At 41.9% G+C, this 19,737-nt stretch overlaps 1 protein-coding gene across 1 annotated transcript; it reads right to left on the bottom strand.

Moving 5' to 3' along the window:
* Window positions 1-5,081: 5,081 nt before the first annotated feature.
* gda (guanine deaminase) lies at window positions 5,082-19,724 on the bottom strand. The gene is made up of 14 exons (XM_023803189.2): window positions 19,577-19,724; window positions 18,700-18,788; window positions 18,351-18,522; window positions 16,725-16,812; window positions 14,576-14,681; window positions 14,343-14,370; window positions 14,045-14,152; window positions 13,076-13,183; window positions 11,417-11,514; window positions 8,872-8,939; window positions 8,580-8,726; window positions 8,077-8,195; window positions 7,683-7,710; window positions 5,082-6,604 (listed from the first exon to the last, which is right to left on the bottom strand). Exons 1-14 carry the CDS (start codon window positions 19,694-19,696, stop codon window positions 6,534-6,536), a joined length of 1,350 nt encoding a protein of 449 aa, XP_023658957.1. The 5' UTR covers window positions 19,697-19,724; the 3' UTR covers window positions 5,082-6,533.
* Between the last annotated feature and the right edge of the window lie 13 nt (window positions 19,725-19,737).

Genomic DNA, 19,737 nt, shown 5'->3' with positions numbered 1-19,737 from the left:
TGTGTAGGTGAGTGCAGGATCAATGCTGTTCTGCATTTCTGAAGGATCAAACTCAGTTGAATGTGATAAAAGCTTGTTTCCAAGTTTTTGTTAATGGCAGGTTGCAGTGCCCCCACCAAGCCTGTTTGTATGAGCTGTTCTGCTTGCTTTCATGCTATCTTCAGATCCCAGGAGTCTTTGCAGGACATCGTTAAATGCCTCTTGTGCTGAGGTAAACCAAAGGTTCTTTCTTTCTCCTTCTCACCCTTATTGCAGGAACGGTCAACTGTTTAAAAAAGTCTGCATGAGTTGTAAATTAGGTGAACACTGTGGGGGCATATTTTCTATTTAACATTGTTCTCACATCTAAGGTTACACACATAAGAACATTCTAGAAAATTTTGAGGGTAATGATAAATCACCTAGCTTGTGATGTAATCTAGATCACTGTGTGTGTGTGTGTGTGTGTGTGTGTGTGTGTGTGTGTGTGCGTGTGTGAGATCCAGGTATACATTACATCTTGGGGACCAAATGTTCCCACAATGTGATTAAAAACCTGTTATTTTTACTTTACGGGGAATATTCTTTCAGTCCCCACAAGGGAAAATTCGATTTTATGAAAATCTGAGGCTGTAATCAAATTTTTTTTGGTTACTTATGGTTAAGGTTAGGGCTGGGTAGGGGTTAAGGTCATTATTGGGATTGGGAGAGTTTTGCCCATAGAAATAAATGGACAGTGGTCACAGAATTTTTTTTTTTGTCTTTTCTTTCTGCAGACACCTTCTTTTAAAATTTTTTTATTTAAAAACAATGAAATGCCATCATGTTAAAAATGTGCAAACATGCAGACAAAAAAAGAAGTTTAATCCATCCTCCAACAGGGTATCATGGACAGAATCTTGGGGGTTCCATATTTTATAAAAAAAAATATTGTTTAGGAATATGTAATATTGTTATTTATAATGCCCCTGGCCTTTAAGACATATTGTTATGGAAAGCCACAGTATACTGAATATGAAACTGTAGTGTTAGTGCTCCCCCAAGTGGCGGTTTTTTTTATAACAGCCTTTCATTTTCTTTACCCATTTGTCCGATGGAGGGTCACAGGGGTCCTGACCCAGGTCTAAGGCTCCAACCCACTGCAGGAATTTTTATGTGCATAACTGCAGTTGTTTCACACTAGTTAGCTGAGGGAAGCTTCCTATTATTATAAACAAACACGGCTTTTGTTGGTCTGGGAAAGTGGGTGGTAATTGACAGCCAGAGGGAGTGTTAAAGACAGCTGGCAGGTGAAAATGACAGCTCGGATTTAAACGGGAGCACCACCAGCCTATGAGAGGGGCCGGCGCAAGCAGCAATATCGTCGACATTTAATACAGCCAACCCCAAAAGCTCTCTGAGACCCACTTGTATGTCGCTTTGGACAAAAGTGCCAGCTCGCCTTGCAAATTAAAGGCAGCTATCGAAGGGCAATCGATAGAGGTGGACTTAAAGGTTTGCGGCCAAAAACATAAACGGGGCCCTGACTAACTCCATCTATTAACATGAGCTTCTTGCATTATAGCATAACACCTCGATTACAGTCTGGACAGGGGATGCAACATATTAGCCTATATTCATAAATGTAACTTCTGGGAAATGTATCTTCAAGGGACCCCTGTTTTCTGGCGGCCCAAGGTGGCTGCCTGTTCTTGCCTATCCACTGCATGGAACTTATACGGCAGTGTCTGCAGCAGCCATTCAAAGCTTCACCTGGAACATCTGGAACAATTTTCCCTCCTTGATCAATAAGCTAAACATATGTGGGTGGTTCATGGATCTGTGACCGGAAGGTGGCTGGTTCAAGTCCTGTGGCTGGCTGGGTGATGTTTCCATCGGTCCCATGAGCAAGGTCAAATGCTCCAGGGAAGCTGCCTAATCCTGCTCTCTGATCCTCACCTGTACACTGCTTTGGAAAGAAAAGTCTCCTAAATAAATGTAATTGATTGATTACCTATGTCATTGTTCATGAGTTAATGTCAGCATCCATAGTACCTGCAGTTCAGACTAGGTGATCCACCTGAAGTTAAGCCGATTTGGGCCTGGCCAGTATGTGGATGGGAAACCAACTGGGAAAGCTGGGTTGCTGCTGGTGTGGCTGACAGGTTAGTCCACCCTGTGGTGAGTGTGGATCCCAGTGCAGTAATGGGACACTGTGGCCAACTGGTTAGCCAATCCTGTAGTCAGTGTGGATCCCAATGCCCCAGTGTGGTGATGGGAACACTGTGCTGTAAAAATTGTGCCATCCTTTGGATGAGATGTAAAACCTTAGCTACTGTGTGGTGAGAGTACCCATGCAGAATGGGTACTGTAGTAGTACCCATAGAGAGTACCCATGCAGAATGGCTGCCGTTGCTTCATCCTGGTGGGTGTTTCACAGTGGTGGTTGAAGTGGCTCCCCACTGGTTCTGAAAAGCGCTATGTAAATATAACTTTCATTCATTATATAGTGCTTTACCAATGAGCATTTTATATGGCACTTCTCTGAGTTCCAGGCTTTAGGTTCCCGGAGCACAAGCCTGAGGTGACAGTGGCAAGGAAAAATTCCCTCAGAGAGAGGAAGAAAACCTGGAAGGCAACCCTACTCACTGGGCAGCAGGGGCACCACCTGGGCTGCTTAACTGGTCTTTAGTCCCCCTAAAATGGAGACCAGGAGAATTTTTAATCAGGTACATAGATTGGCAAGCAGGGACCTGCCCAGCGATAATGTTTTAATAAACTTCATTGAAATGGTAAGATTCATATATGATTGTGTAAATTATTTTGTTATAAAACAGCTTGAATCTTTGTAACACTAAGTAGTTCTTTCATCTAGCATTTAAGATCGATTGTGAAATAGCGAGCATTTCGCGAAACCCTTCGTAACTAAAGTAGGTCGTAATCTTGCTCTTAGATTTACGAGTCTTCCAACCCAAAGCTGCTGAGAGAAAGAGAGTTGCGACGCTGATTGATCTCACCACCACGTGATCACGTGGTTCATGGCCACTTACAGTAGTTCCAAACAAAGCTTACATTGTCAAGTTTTCCTAGGACTAAATGTCCAGGTGATATGCAACCATCAAGGACGTTTTAGACATTGTTGCCAAGTGGCCTGTAGCTCCTCATCTGTATACCAAAGTATTGTAGAGTCAAATGTGAGGCCATCTGTCCGATAGCTAAAACTTGGCTGAAATTGGGTCATTCGACAGGACAATGATCCCAAGCAAACCAGCAAACCTACAGCAGGATAGGAGGAAAGAAAAGCATCAGGGTGTTGCAATGGTTCAGTCAAAGTCCAGACCTCAACCCGATTGAATTATTGTGGCAGGAACTTAAGAGAGCTGTGTATAAAGGAATGTCCACAAACCTCAATGAACTGTAGCAACATTGAAAAGAAGAGTGGGCCAAAATTCATCCACGATGATGTGAGAGACTGATAAAGTCATACAGAAAACATTTACTTCAAGTTGATTGCTGCTAAACATGGTCCTACAAGCTACTGAATCATACTTAGTTTTTCACAAATGACTTCTCCATTTTTGTTTAATTTTTGTTAAATAAATAATGACGCAGTGTTTTGTTTTACACCTGAGGTTAGATTTAAATAATTTTAGAACCTAGTAAAGATGAGATTTATTATGCCCTGGTATGTAAAACTGAAAGAGGGTGTACTTTCTTTTTCACATAGCTGTAGGTCTGTTCTCATTCTCCATGTCCTGAATGGCTTGCACATAATACTCTACCTCTAACATGTCAAAAAAAATATCTTGCTAATTCATGAAATATTTAAAGATTAATCACCGGATCACACTTATTACATATTACTGTTTAGATGTCATCTACTCAAAAAGCAACATTAAACTTAAAGAAATGTGGAACCCATTTAAACTCTCAAATTGGCATTTGTCATCTTTAAATAGTAAGGTCTTCTTGATTGATGATGTACTCATTGTGTATATACTGTATATATATAGATTCTTATTAACTCACTGGCACAGCACTTAGTTCATATATGCATACATATATATATGGACACACCTACTGAAAATCATTTGGTTTTCCATAAGGTAACAACTCAAGGCACACCTAGAGGTTATCTAAGAACTGTATTATCTTGTGAATAAGCAAAAACAAATGGAGCACTGCAACAGATGACCTGCTCCCCCCCGCTCCCCCCAAACTACACCCTACAGAGCTGGTCTGGGATGTTGTGCAATGTAGTCAACTTGTGCCCAGACCATGTGGAAACTCCTTCAAGACTGTTGAAGAAGCGTTCCAGGTGGCTACATCTGGAAGCTGATTGAAAGAATGCCAACAGTTTGCACTTTTGTCATTAAGGGAAAATGAGGCTGTTTTGAAGAATCTTAAATTTCTGAAAATTTGAGATGTTTAACACTTCTCTTGGTCATGGCAATATGTGATATGCATTACTTCACTGCTTTGAGGCCTTTTACTATAAGGTGAATAACAAATCTAAAATAGAGACAAATATATTAAAAGCAGATGTGTCCAGAATTTCATATAACCCATCGCAGGGCACATACACCACTCACAATCTGGGAACTGCAATTCACTTTAGTGTGTGACTTTTTTTGGGGGGGTGAAAACCAGCGACCCTAGAGCAGGGGAGTCAAACTCCAGTCATGGAGGGCCGGAGCCCTACACAGTTTTTGGTTCACCCTCATTCAACACACCTGATTCAGCTCCTTGTGCTAATTACCACACAGCTCTTGAGCTGAATCATTTGTGGTGGAACAGGGAAAGAACTAAAGCTACACAGGACTCCGGCCCCCCAGGACTGGAGTTTAACACCCCTGCTTTAGAGGCAACCCCACAATGATACAGGGAGGACAAGCAAACTCTACACAAATAGAGCCTCAATTGGTTTGAGGCAACATTGCTAGTAACTGTACTACTGTGACACCCCGTGATCTATTCAGTACAAAACAATTAGCAGGCCTCTTTTACACACCAACTGTTGTGGGCTAAGAACATATTTGTACCACCATTTACAGAAAGAAAGTGCTTTCCTCAGCAGAAAGATGCCTATTTTATTTTTGGTTGAGCAAATAAAATCAGATGTGTTGGTGGACAAAAAAAAACTTTAATCATGAATAACTTCACTGACATTATGTGAATTACATCATTAGTATACTAATAGTATTTGTCCCATAAAAACTATACAATTGAATTACAGGTACAATCCAACATATACGGTTTTAATATGCTTAGCTAGGATTAATGTGTAACTAACAGAATCAAGCATAAAAGTCATAGAGCAATAGCCTTGGTCCCTTCAAATGTCAGGTGTTTGCTGCAGATGCCTGAAAGGAAATCTTTGGTACTGGAGTGGAGTCAAAAAACTACAAAAACAGAGTGAAGGGAAACAGACAAAAGCCATACAGAGAGTAAAGATCGTTAAATCATCGCACACGCTTGACTGAATCTTAATTGTAGCGAGGTCGTTCCTGAGTCAGAAACACCAGAAATCATTCATGTATGGTATACTTGGTCTCATTAAGAAAATTAGGGTGAATGATTTCTTGTATGTTTATATACTGTAGGAAATCCAAAATGGCCTTCAGCTGAATTTAACTTTCAAGTTTGATACAAGATCATGGAGGAAAATCTCTCCCTCAAAGTGCATTTGATTGACAGTCCACAGGCAGGTATAAGGCATTAAATATATGTTAAGGCAAATGTTTCCATTTCTTTCAGTGAGCATACATGTTATTTCTATGAATGTTATGCTCATTTATATTAAGAATAACATTTCTGTACAGTTCACTGGATAATCCTTCAGTTATAAACAGTGCAATTTTCCCTGTCATTTTTTTCCCCTTTATTTTGTAGTAACCTGTATAAGTCTAGGTCAGTGTCCCTCAGTCTGGTCCTCGGTGACCCCCAGAGACTCCATATTTTTGCTCCCTCCCAGACAGTCCACATTTTTGCTCCCTCCCAGCTCCCTCCCAGACAGTCCACATTTTTGCTCCCTCCCAGCTCCCTCCCAGACAGTCCACATTTTTGCTCCCTCCCAGTTTCTGGTAGGAGGATTAAACATGGACTGTTTGGGGGTCCCAGTGGGGAAACACTGCACTAGAAGCCAGTGGCAGTGCAAAATGTTAATAAGTACTTTCATTTATTTCCTTTTTAAAACAAGGCTTAACAGTATGTTTAAATTGGTAATTATGTGTCTCCCTTTTTTCCTTATTAGCCAGTGGGGGGCAGCAAGGCAGAAGGTTATCCACAACCAAGTTTGCCCATGATGAGGACTGTTTGAAGTGTGTTATTCTGCACTGTATGCAGTAGTATTGTAATGAAGTCAGGTACTTTAGCTTAAAAAGGTACCGTAATTAAGTGGCTACCTGCTTGAAATCCCTCCACAGTGCAAACTGAAATATAAGCAAAAAAAAATGAATGAATCCCTGTAACTATACTCACACGAATCATAGAACTATGCTTATAATATGTAAATGCTGATCACAGCCTTCAAAAAAAGTTGGATGAATCCATGAATAAGTGTAAGCAGCATGCGGCTAGACGGGCTCCGCAAACGGCACCACCCTTCTGCCAGCGACAAACACCTCCCTGATATTGCGGTCGTCACCTACACAGTCAGAGAGAGAAAATATGTTATATCGTTGGAAAGTTTTTTATTACACCAGCCACTGTTTGTCCTGTATTGTCCTGCTGCTGTTCCATTATCCTCCCAAACACCTGTCGCCTCCTCTGCAACTGTGGCATTTCATTGTGTCCTTCCGATAATAAAACTTTAAAACTTGAAACAAGGTCACAGTTTTGTAGTCTATATTTCCAAAAATCTAGATGTTTGTAAATGTAGTCAATGCACGCTAAACAAACAAAATATGGTGAGACTACACATACATTCATTTACACAAAATGTTCTGAGGGCAGAAAAACAGTGATTAGTTCAGAGAGACAACCAGTCAGATTGTAGTGGAGGTGGGTCTAAGCAACTGGAGGAGGCAGGACCAACCAATCAGATGTCTTAGTCCCCCCTTACTTGGACCCACTGCCTCTACAATCTTATTGGTTATCTCTCTGAACAACTCATTCTTCGTTCTGCCCTGATAACATTTTTGTATAAGTAAAACACCCACAAAGTACATATGCATTTAATTTATTTAGCAGATGCTTTTATAGAATCAGCAGGGTTAGACAATTCCAGGAGCAATTGGTGGCTAAGGGCCTTGCTCAAGGGCCAAATGGCGAAATTACTCTGCAGATCCTGGGATTTGAATTGGCAACCTTGCAATCACAGGCACAGCATCTTAACCCACCGAACCACACTGCTAGGTAAGTTAGGGAAACCATTTGGCTCAATTGCGAATCATGATTACAGAGCACCCTGACGAAACTCACACAACACATGCATAAAGTGCAAACTCCACACTTTCACAGAGCAGGGCTGGGATTTGTACCCCTAGCCTTGCAGGTATGCGGCAATAGTGCTACCAACTGAGTCACCATACATGCGCCACAGCTATGATTCCCTCAGTTTAGTATTTAGTACTCAGGTCATGTAGCGGCGTCAGAGGAGTTTGGGGCACGTAAATCACGCCATCACAGTGGGCACAATTTCCGATGCCCCTGAGGACATGAGTAGACAAGTTATTAGTTCCACAAAATAAATGTTTTGAGGAGAAAGTTAAACACAGACTTACCCAAATACAAGAACTTCTCCAGGATTATCTGCAACGTGAGAGATTACAAATAAGTTATAAGACAGTATTAAAATTACCCTGCACAGCAGATGATCACTTGCTTTAATTTATCTCCTATAACATGGAATACTAGTACCAAATAAAATGACTGCTATGCTTCTGTCTTCTCTTAATTACTAATCAACAGAGTAGATCAACAGAGAGCCTTCTTACTGTCTCTGTACAAGACACATTAAATCTGCACAGCTGGATGACACCCAGGGATGAGTAATTATCTGTAAATGGACCTACTCTCTGACACTATAGTCAGCAGAGTATAAGTGTGATTTTTCCATATATGTATAACATGTGCCCAGATTCACAGATAAAAATGCTAAGGAGCGTGAGGATGTACTTCAATGTCATCACCGCTGAAGACATCGAAAGGGCTCTCGGAGGCTGTGGGATCTATGCGCAGTGCATCAAAATCCTTCCCCACTTCAAAATTTCCTGTTTCTTTATCCAGGGACAGAGCTGGAAAGACAACCAGGAAATACATCACGGCTGAGAGACTGAAATTTAGCACAAGGAATCAGATGAAGATCACACTCTCGTTTCCTGAGAACATTCCAGTCATCATTTGGCATCATTTATTTGCTTGACAAATTTTGATAGATCACTTCTTTACACCTCCTGCAACCCCTTTACTGGGTCAAAGGTTGGACGATGGATAGATGAATGAACTTTTTACTGACTTACTAACACAGTACTTTGTTCAAGAGTATAACAGAAGTAGCCCTCGATCGTTTTAACCCTGCACCACCTAATTACCTGCCCTCTACTTGCTGCCTGACCAGAAAACGTAACTTGACTACGATTTCTTTATGTATGCCAGTTGAATAATAGTACATCTCCAACCTTGACTTCCCCCCAGTGTGGCCAGTCTAAAGACTTCGTCAATACGGAGGCATTCATGTTGAGGGTTGTTGATCTTCAGGGCTTTGGAGGTTTCCATCGTTCTCCGGATGGCATCGAGCATGGAGACCGAGCACCCGCCAGCAACATCTGCGAAGATCAAGGTAACGCAGGTAGGAAAATGTTATAATAGAAGTGACAAACGAGGATTGATATCAGATTAATATCAAAGATATATAAAAAATAGAGCAGGATGAATCAAGATAATGAAGTAGTTTTATTTGTCTCAGCATACCTGTTCCAAGGCCCAGTTTCACTTTTTTGTTCAGAACGTTGCGGACATCCAGCATGCCGCTGCACAGCCTTGGGAAGAACACCAATGAAACTCAGAGCCTGGTCAAACAAAGTAACGAGCTTGAATAGATTTATCTGCTTTTTATCTGCAGGATAATGGACATCCAGACCTGAGCCCAGAGACCTAATCTCTGGGTTCCCAACCCGAGAGCATGGTTGTTAAAACACTTTGTTAAAAAACAAAAAACTTGGGGTTCATCTGGATTCATTCAGGACCCCAAATGCACCAGGCTTGTGACACATCTGATGGGCACAAGTCCTACTGAGATCATAACCCATAGTTTTCAGGTGCGGCGCTCAGGGCAGAGATTTGTTCCCAGTAACAAAAGACATTGATTGAGTGCATTTACTGAGCACTTTAGCAGTCTACAGAATCCTGCCTCTTAATATCACATCCACAACATAGCTGTACGCTGATGTACACCATACCAGGCTAGATCCACACTAGACTGCTGCATAGCATTTATACAATAACAAGGACTATTTCTATGCTAAAAGGCTTGCTATGAGGAAGAGGCGATACATTTCTCATGAAATCAACCACCAAGACTGTAATAGAGCACTTTAAGAAGCCCATGAAAAATAAGCAAGCCGATAGCCACTCAATCCATCCATCACCATCACTGCTTAATCCCAACTGGGATCGCAGGGGGGACAGAGCCTATCCTGGGAAAAACCTGCGTTGACCACTGCACCACCATGCCACCCACATAGCCGCTTTAGATGTGATTCGAGATCCTCACCTCACCACATAAGCTTACATGTGCAGAAACGCCCCATGTGGCTACCATGAAATGTCGCTTCTCTGTAGTCACCATGCAATTTATGATAGAGATAAGTAAAAAAAATGTAAATCAACAAATGGCATCGGCTCATCATTCGCATCATTGTCAACCATACATCCAACATACAAACAAAATATTTTGGACAAATAAACAATATATACACCAGTTTGCTTTCGTAAATACCACAGCCAGACTGATTATATATACACTCACCTAAAGGATTATTAGGAACACCATACTAATACGGTGTTTGACCCCCTTTCGCCTTCAGAACTGCCTTAATTCTACGTGGCATTGATTCAACAAGGTGCTGAAAGCATTCTTTAGAAATGTTGGCCCATATTGATAGGATAGCATCTTGCAGTTGATGGAGATTTGTGGGATGCACATCCAGGGCACGAAGCTCCCGTTCCACCACATCCCAAAGATGCTCTATTGGGTTGAGATCTGGTGACTGTGGGGGCCATTGTAGTACAGTGAACTCATTGTCATGTTCAAGAAACCAATTTGAAATGATTCGAGCTTTGTGACATGGTGCATTATCCTGCTGGAAGTAGCCATCAGAGGATGGGTACATGGTGGTCATAAAGGGATGGACATGGTCAGAAACAATGCTCAGGTAGGCCGTGACATTTAAACGATGCCCAATTGGCACTAAGGGGCCTAAAGTGTGCCAAGAAAACATCTCCCACACCATTACACCACCACCACCAGCCTGCACAGTGGTAACAAGGCATGATGGATCCATGTTCTCATTCTGTTTACGCCAAATTCTGACTCTACCATTTGAATGTCTCAACAGAAATCGAGACTCATCAGACCAGGCAACATTTTTCCAGTCTTCAACTGTCCAATTTTGGTGAGCTCGTGCAAATTGTAGCCTCTTTTTCCTATTTGTAGTGGAGATGAGTGGTACCCGGTGGGGTCTTCTGCTGTTGTAGCCCATCCGCCTCAAGGTTGTGCGTCTTGTGGCTTCACAAATGCTTTGCTGCATACCTCGGTTGTAACGAGTGGTTATTTCAGTCAAAGTTGCTCTTCTATCAGCTTGAATCAGTCGGCCCATTCTCCTCTGACCTCTAGCATCAACAAGGCATTTTCGCCCACAGGACTGCCGCATACTGGATGTTTTTCCCTTTGCACACCATTCTTTGTAAACCCTAGAAATGGTTGTGCGTGAAAATCCCAGTAACTGAGCAGATTGTGAAATACTCAGACCGGCCCGTCTGGCACCAACAACCATGCCACGCTCAAAATTGCTTAAATCACCTTTCTTTCCCATTCTGACATTCAGTTTGGAGTTCAGGAGATTGTCTTGACCAGGACCACACCCCTAAATGCATTGAAGCAAATGCCATGTGATTGGTTGATTAGATAATTGCATTAATGAGAAATTGAACAGGTGTGCCTAATAATCCTTTAGGTGAGTGTACATTCACATATAAATGCATACATAGTGCACAAGACAAGAACATCAACTAGCACTGAGAAAACTTTTTTTGCAATAATAATCAGTTTTGGCTGGGGGTTTCCGCCTTTTAATTCATTTAATTTGACTGTACGGTATATGGTAATATCAGCATTAGAAATGTTTAATATCCAATTAAGTCTGAACAAACACTTAATTTCATAGGTTTGGCTGAAGGTTCCACCTAAGTTCTGGGCTATATCTCAGGGCAGGAGGCCAAGCTGCTTAGCACTTACGAGATGTTGGAGTTGGGACAGTGAGCAATGGAAGCCCCAGTGTCTCTGAAGATAACCAGCTCGTCATCAGTCAGGTGACAGCCATGAGCCATCACGGTCTGTAAATCACCATTCACATTACTGACACTGCCATGAGTTCTAAACTCCAGAATTCAACACTCAAAATAAACACACCGATTATACAAACACTAAAGCTGAAAGATTGTCCTGCTTACTGCAATATCATTTGTATACTAATAACAATTCTCTGAGCAGCATGACAACTCACAACTGCTTTCCAAATACTGTCATTGAAAGTTCATGATTTCAAGACAAACAAGAACAGGTCAAAGTCCTACTTTTATGGTCTCTTACCTTATGCCCCTAGGGATAAAGATACTATACATATTTACATAGTATGCAAGTGCACAGAGTGAAAATCTATGGTTTGAGGTCTGGATGCAGAAGCCACCACTGCACATGATACCAGAGAACTGACAAAGACGGCATAATGGCAGCATAATGGCAGCATAATGGAATATGGAACATGGTGAATTTCATTGTGTTTTTTTTCCTTTTTGTCATAGTCACATGATATCGGCCTATGAGGCATGATAACAGTCCTCTTATGATGTAATAAACTGAGATAACAGTGTGACCGTTGCCTGGGAAATGTTATGACCACTTTCATGCAGCAAAAGCATGTGTAGTTTAAATTACATTCCAAGATATACACAATAGACGCTGTCATTTCTCAATACAGTTCAATTTATGGGTTTATTTCAACCCGATCTCAAGAATTTTCGTGCAGCCATCACGACATAAAATCTATTTAAACGTGCTGTGATCACGTTTTCGGCTTTTTTTACGTGCTGGGGCAACGTTTGCCCTCCCTATGTGTTTTAATGGGCAGTGCCTAACACCGCCACTATGAGCGCTAACTGGTGACTAATGACGGGAAAGTCATGCATCCCCAGAATCCTATTGTGTTTTTCGTGATCTGATAACGTGTGACGCTGTTACGATCGCGTAAGTGCCCGGAGCGTAGACGAATAAGCAGGAAGCCAGGAATCAGGAACACAGGGTTTAATCGGAGCACTAAGCAGGCAACAACACACATCATATCACATCAATGACCGGACTGGGGAAACAAACGGAAACGCGGACTAAATACAATGGACTAATGACAACAATCAGGAACAGCTGTAAAACACTGGGATTCCACATGAGGTTAACGAGGGGGCGTGGCACATGAGAGGAGCGGACGATCGGGGCATGACAGACGCGACCCTGCAAAACAGCGCTTGGATTTTACTTCTGTTTCATGAATGAGTTAGTGTATGGAGGGAAATCACGGACATTATTCAAATGCAATTGCAAATTTTGCATTACCGTTTGCTTTCGCGAACGAACACTGACTGCCACATTTCAAATAAAAAAGCAAAGTCCATTTGCAATTGCATTTGAATAATGTCCGGGAGGGGAAACGTTGCCCCAGCACTTTAAAAAAAAGCCGAAAACGTGATCACAGCACGTTTAAATGGATTTTATGTCGTGATGGCTGCACGAAAATTCGTGAGATCGGGTTGATTATTTACGGTTTTGAGGGCCTATGGGGAAATTTTTAAGACCTAAAAGACGGCAAACAATGCTGCCAATTTGACATTGGTGTATACTGACCTTGCTAGTGAGGAGGCCGTGCTCGAGATACACATCTGTGTAGGACTGGGATTCAGGAAACATCGTCTCCACCAGACTCATTTCATCTTTTGTCTCACTTATGTGACTCTAGTGGAATAAAAGGAATCACATTTAAAAATATATTTGTTGTTATACTGCTGCCTTGAAAATGGCCACTGGAAGAGCACCATTGAGCAAAACTCTGTTTAGCTAAGATTACAAGTTACGCTCATGGGAGTTTTTAAGTGTACGAAATTGTTCTGAGGGAAGAAGGAAAAATTATTGGTTCAGAGAGATAACCAATCAGATTGCAGAGGAGGTGGGCCCAAAGAACTAGAGGAGGTGCACCTTAGTCCCACCTTCTCTAGTTGCTTGGACCCATGTTCTCTAAACTGCAACTGAATTTGCTCCCTGGCATTTTGACCTTCACAATCACTTAATTCGAGGTTGACCAGGACAGCTCTAGCAGGGCAGAAATGTGGTGAACTGACTTGTTGGAAAAATGCCATCCTGTGAAGGTGCCAAGTGGAGTGTCACTATCCTCTCCTGTCAATGACTCATTCTGCTGCTCATGTTTAATGCAGGATATTGTATCACTGTAAAATTAATGACACACTTGTCTCAGTAATGGGTGTGACTTAATTAGGCAAAATATTCATTTATATAGGACATTTATATACTTTTGGACATATTTGAGTACATGCATGGCATATATGAAACATGTCATCCTGTATCCACTGATTAAGTGATTATAGAAGACGACTCGAGGAATGGATGAACATCACCCTCTTCATGTTTTCACATATCGAGTCCATAGTGTACTGCGTGGTTTCCTTCAGGATTATCTGTCTGTCTGTCTGTCTGTCTGTCTGCCTGCCTGATTTAATGAACCGAAGTTTGTGTCGACAAGCAGCCCACAGCGAAAGCAGACTCAGATCAGTTCCCCGGAGCCACACTGAAAGGACTCACCTGGACATGCAAGTCATTGTTCTCTGCAATCTCGCCCAACTGCCTGAGCAGGTCTGAAGTGCAAGATGGGGCAAAGCGTGGTGTAACGATGGGCTTCACCAGGGGATACTAGGAGGCAAACAGAGCTATCTCAGGCTCAGCTATAATCACTTCATTAAGTAATGCACTTTAACCATAGCATAAAATTAATTTCAGTCACCACTTCAGATTTTTGAGGGTTAAACAACAGGTCTAATCTTTGTGATGTATGTAACATTTGTGGACTATTTCGGGCTTGCTTTATCGTACAAATACTTACATTTCTTCTCAATAATTCGTTAATGAACCTAAAATCAGACATAACATTATAAACAGCACGATATTTCATGTCAATGTCATCGTAACACAGTTAGACATCTTCTGTTTTAAGTCCATGCACATTGGCCGTGACCCAGCTGCAATACATGAGCAAGTAACACGATGAGAAACATTGTTATAATTTTGTTGTCTTCATCTTCTCAACAGGGTTAAGGTGCTGACAAGTTCGCCTACCGATCGGTTTCCTCCCTTGACTGTTCTGTCGTTTCTCTGTAAACTTTCAGAGAGTCATTGACATCCATGCACACTTTGCCCACCAGAGCTCGCTGACCAAACTTTGCTGAAGAGAAAGGTAAAAAAAAAATGTCACTACACTTCGATTAGCTCTTAGCGTATTACAGTTTAGAGTTAATGAAGGATGGTAGGAGATCGCCGTCCTGAAACTGCAGTTACAGTTGCAAAAAATAAAGTGAGCATGTGATGACAGTGATATAAAGCAATGGGACAGTATAGTTCCATGACAAAATATTGTCACCCATCTAACAAACTAATTGTTCCCTTAGTCACTCAATCAATCAATGAACCAAATCTAAATGATAATGGGTAAATTAAACTGGACACACCCCAGCTTGATTGCTGCCACTCATGTTGAATCTACATATGACTTTAATAGAACCATTCCAGCAATGTGAATTTGGATAAGGGGTATCAAGAAGCAGCACAGCGTGACACAATCAAAAGAACTTCCTGAAGACTGAAGTGAATTACTGAAATATATTAGTTGGGACAGGGGTACAAAGCACTCTTGAAGACCCTTGGACTCCAGTGAATCACCGTGAGGACCATCTCCAAATGGGAAAGACAAACTTGGAACAGTGGAAAATCTGCCCAGGAGTGGCTAACTTAGCTGATTTACTGCAAGAATGCACTGGAAACCGACCAAGAAGGTCCCAGCAGACCCCAAACCTAAGGAGCTGCAGGCCTCTCTCAGGTCAGATAGTGTCTGTGTTCAGGATTCCATTATTAGAAAGAAAGACAGTGGGCAGAAATGCCATGGGACAGCTGCAAGGTGAAAACCCACAGGTGACCAAGAGGACCATGAAGGCTCACTTTGCCATAACAAACATCACCATTACCTCCGTCACTTTGGGGAGAATCTTCTGTGTGCTGATGAGTCAAAAGTGGAACTTTTAAGAAGACATGAGTCCTGCTACAGAATTTAAGGTTTTGGAGTGATCTAGTCAAAATCTGTGTGTGTGTGTGTGTGTGTCCCTGTGTGTGTGTGTCCGTGTGTCCCTGTGTGTGTGTGTGTGTGTCCCTGTGTGTGTGTGTGTCCCTGTGTGTGTGTGTGTCCCTGTGTGTGTTCTGCAATGGGGTGGCACCCCTGCACTGCATCCTCAGCCTCCACGATTTGCTCTAGACCCCCACAACCCTGCTATGACAAGCAGGCACAGAAAATGGATGGTTGGATAATCAAAAACATTCAGAATTATGAATGAGTGAAGTACTTTATCATGACACAGAGAATTCTAAAGATTATAAATAAAGACTATTAACATACTGTACATATCAGAGAGACATAGGATGAACCCTCTTTTGATCAGGGTCACTGGGGAACAGAGCATACTCCAGGCTGCACAGGATACAAGGGAGGGGTACACCCTGACTGGGATGCCAGTCCATCACAGGGAACGCACATGCACACAGCGGAAGTGCTATTCAAACCCCCAGTTCAGGAAGTGCAACCTGAAAGATACAGTAAGGCAATCATCTGGAAAATTTCCTTTCAATGGGAAATGTATCCTTATAGCCAGTGCCAATGCATTTTAAAAGTGTGTTGAGTAGGTTTGATATTTATCAGTGATAGGGTCAAAGTTTTGCTTGTTCTTGCATCTGTTTTTACTTATTTGCCTTTTGGAGCATTTGAGATTAAATACCTTGCTGAAAGGGCTCAACACTGAAACAATCGATTACTCCAGTGGCCACAGGGTTTGAACCCTGGACACAGATCACTGACATGCTGAGCTGCAAACCATCTACACTTATATAAATATAGACCTATACAGTTTATATTTCAAAAGCTTCACTTTGTTAAGGAGATCATTATACATGCAGTATATGCACAATTTCCTTGTTGTGGTTTAAATTAATTGATTTAAATTATCCTGCGATGGGTCGGCCCCCCATCCAGGGTTGTTCCCAGCCTCGTGCCCGTAGGCTCCGCCCCCCCGTGACCCAGACGGAATAGTGGTTTGGAAAATGGATGGATGGGATGGATTTAAATTATCAATTAAAATTAGCCATGAGATGCTAATTATTAAATAATGGATAATTAGACCAACATGACATCAATGAAACATGGAAAAAAGGACATTTCACTTGCCTGCAATCTCTCCAAGAAGAAGACTGGAATCTGTGTATATGCTGGCAAAGTAACATGCTGTAGTAGTGCCATTACTAAGGGTTCTTTCCTGAAATATAAATGAGGCTTGTGTTTTATTTTTGATAGGTTTTCGATTGTTTCCTATCCAAGTTATATTCATTTATTAAAGCAAATAACATTACAGCTACATATTGTGATGCCACGGGGCGAGGCAATAGACTTCAGTTATTTACATACCGCATGCCTTGCACTGCCCTGTCATTGTAAATATTACTGAATAACCTGTAAATTAATATGTGGATTCCTGTATTTGTTTCGCCACGAGGAGTTTGTGAAGCGGCTTTCCGAGGTGGTGAACGGGATGCGGATGCCAGAGTGGTGCAGGACTATTGTGCTGCACAGTGAATGCCTGGGCCCACACCGTTTTGTGAGCCTGTGACCACGTAAGGCTCACTGTTGCCCGAACTTCAAGAGGGTACTGCGATGGTTAACCCCTTAGGAGGGGGGCAATGCAGCGCTGGGGCTACCCATGGGACAGAGTGATGAGTTGGAGCGGTATCAGCGGATGTGAAGAGTGTAAATAGTTCAGTGTAACTGTTATGTATGGTGTTGTTAATGTGTAGTCTAGTAATGTTATGTAGCATTAATTGTTGTAAATTGTGGTGTGTGTGTATGTGTGTGTTGTGGGTAGTGGCAGTGACCAGCACAGTGGGCAGTGTGTGTGTGTGTGTGTGTGGGTAGTGGCAGTGACCAGCACAGTGGGCAGTGTGTGTGTGTGGGTAGTGGCAGTGACCAGCACAGTGGGCAGTGTGTGTGTGTGTGTGTGGGTAGTGGCAGTGACCAGCACAGTGGGCAGTGTGTGTGTGTTTGTGTGGGTAGTGGCAGTGACCAGCACAGTGGGCAGTGTGTGTGTGTTTGTGTGGGTAGTGGCAGTGACCAGCACAGTGGGCAGTGTGTGTGTGTGTGTGTGGGTAGTGGCAGTGACCAGCACAGTGGGCAGTGTGTGTGTGTGTGTGTGGGTAGTGGCAGTGACCAGCACAGTGGGCAGTGTGTGTGTGTTTGTGTGGGTAGTGGCAGTGACCAGCACAGTGGGCAGTGTGTGTGTGTTTGTGTGGGTAGTGGCAGTGACCAGCACAGTGGGCAGTGTGTGTGTGTTTGTGTGGGTAGTGGCAGTGACCAGCACAGTGGGCAGTGTGTGTGTGTGTGTGTGGGTAGTGGCAGTGACCAGCACAGTGGGCAGTGTGTGTGTTGTTACAACTGATTGGTACGGCTGCAGTAAACGCCACCTTGTGGTTGAATAAAGATCCCCTGCCTTATTATTTGCTGCAACTTCATAGCCCATCTATCCACCACAGCATCATTGTTTGATAAAAATTACTGGAGATGTATTAGTCCTTAAGCTGGACATTTACAGTTGAGGGCTTATTTCTGCAGTGATCTGCTTAAGCGTCTATTCTCAGTTTCAGAACAAGCACTTCTTTTAAAAATTCTTCCTGCAGCAGTCATATGATTATATGATAGAATTCTTCAAATCAAATGTTGAAATTGCTAGGATTATACTTGATGACAGACATATGAACAAGCCTATGGAATTTTTACATCGAATAGTACGTCAACCCAGCTCACCACAACTTTTGTATAGACATTCTCTGAATAATCCAGATTCCGGAATTTATATTCTTCGGGGAAAGTGTAGGTTTCCAACCATTGTAGCAGTGGCAGGTCTAGGGCGGTACCCATGAAGCAGTACTGGGCAGCATGGATGTGCGTATCGATCAGACCAGGCATGAAGAATTCGCTGCGAGACACACCAGAGTCATAAGCACACAGCATATAATGTTTTAATCTGAAATATGGGTATAGTGAATACATTTCACCATTTCTCTCTCTCTCTCTCTCTCTCTCTCTCTCTCTCTCTCACACACACACACACACTCACACACACACACACGTTGTGAGTGTGTTAAGTATTCACCTTGGTCCTAGTTGTTGCACCTCTGATATTTGGAATCTCCATATTGCAGAGAGGCTGTCAGTTTTCTCAGCAGGCTCAATGAAAGAAATCTGGTAGGAAATTTTTATTTTAATATAAATTTCCAGTCCTCCAAAAGCACAAGTACCAGGTTAAGTATTGTTACATGTCCTGAGGTGTGGTATTTCTGCCACCCCTATGTCTCAAATTTTTAAATTATTTTAGATTACATTAGATTGTATTGGATTAGATTAAACTTTCTTGTCATTGCGCAAAGTACAAGTACTCAGACAAGGAAACATTTAAAAATAGGCTATTATTAGGACATATTTCAGCATCTTGCCCCGTACAGAGCTGCTGGACAAGCCTGTAGCCCCGTTTCAGGACACCAGCCTGGATATCGCAGGTAACACGCACACATAATAACCTGTAGACTCCATTTCAACTAACTACATACTCTGGATGCGGGATGAAGGCTCAGCACCCTCTGTACTAAGTACTCTAAAAAATGAATTATTTTTGATACATTACATGAGAACTAACAGTTTAAAAAATTATCTGTTCAAATTAGACATACGTCCAGTAATTTTAGCCTATATTGTAAAATTTTTATGTACAGTAACTAAAGCCATAAAATAACTAATTTCGAACGTCACATTTGATGAAAATATTTTGGTTTTTACAAGTAAATTTACTTTCGCTTTAATTGAATTCAGATTTAGGGTTAAAATCAACTTGCATTCCGTATTTATTCCAGTCAGTTTCGTTAGCAAAACACAAAACAAGTGTTTATATTTTAACATGAAACGTTATTTTCAAGGAATATTTATTTAATATTCATATCAAATTCAGTTAAAAAAAAAAGATAAATAACCCTGACCTTGCCATCAGTACCGACTCCTAAAATTCGGTCCTCCAAAATTTCTAGAGGTGCATTTTGGGTGGAATGTACAAATGTTCCTCTGTACACTTGCGCAATTTGAACTTTATCACTTGCCATCCTTGCAAAATGTTTTATTGCGGTGACAATCGGTTTTCTGC

This window comes from Paramormyrops kingsleyae, chromosome 2 (genome assembly GCF_048594095.1).
Source record: "Paramormyrops kingsleyae isolate MSU_618 chromosome 2, PKINGS_0.4, whole genome shotgun sequence".
NCBI lineage: Eukaryota > Metazoa > Chordata > Actinopteri > Osteoglossiformes > Mormyridae > Paramormyrops > Paramormyrops kingsleyae.
The sequence above is the reverse complement of the archived record's forward strand: the minus strand, read 5'-3'. Positions and strand labels throughout refer to the sequence as shown.

Coding starts and splice junctions, on each gene's coding strand:
- gda (XM_023803189.2), bottom strand. CDS start 19,696: ATGGCAAGTGATAAAGTTCAAATTGCGCAAGTGTACAGAGGAACATTT. Junction 18,523..18,699: donor GTGCAACAACTAGGACCAAG/GTGAATACTTAA, acceptor TGTGTCTCGCAG/CGAATTCTTCATGCCTGGTC. Junction 14,371..14,575: donor TCAAGGGAGGAAACCGATCG/GTAGGCGAACTT, acceptor GTCTGATTTTAG/GTTCATTAACGAATTATTGA.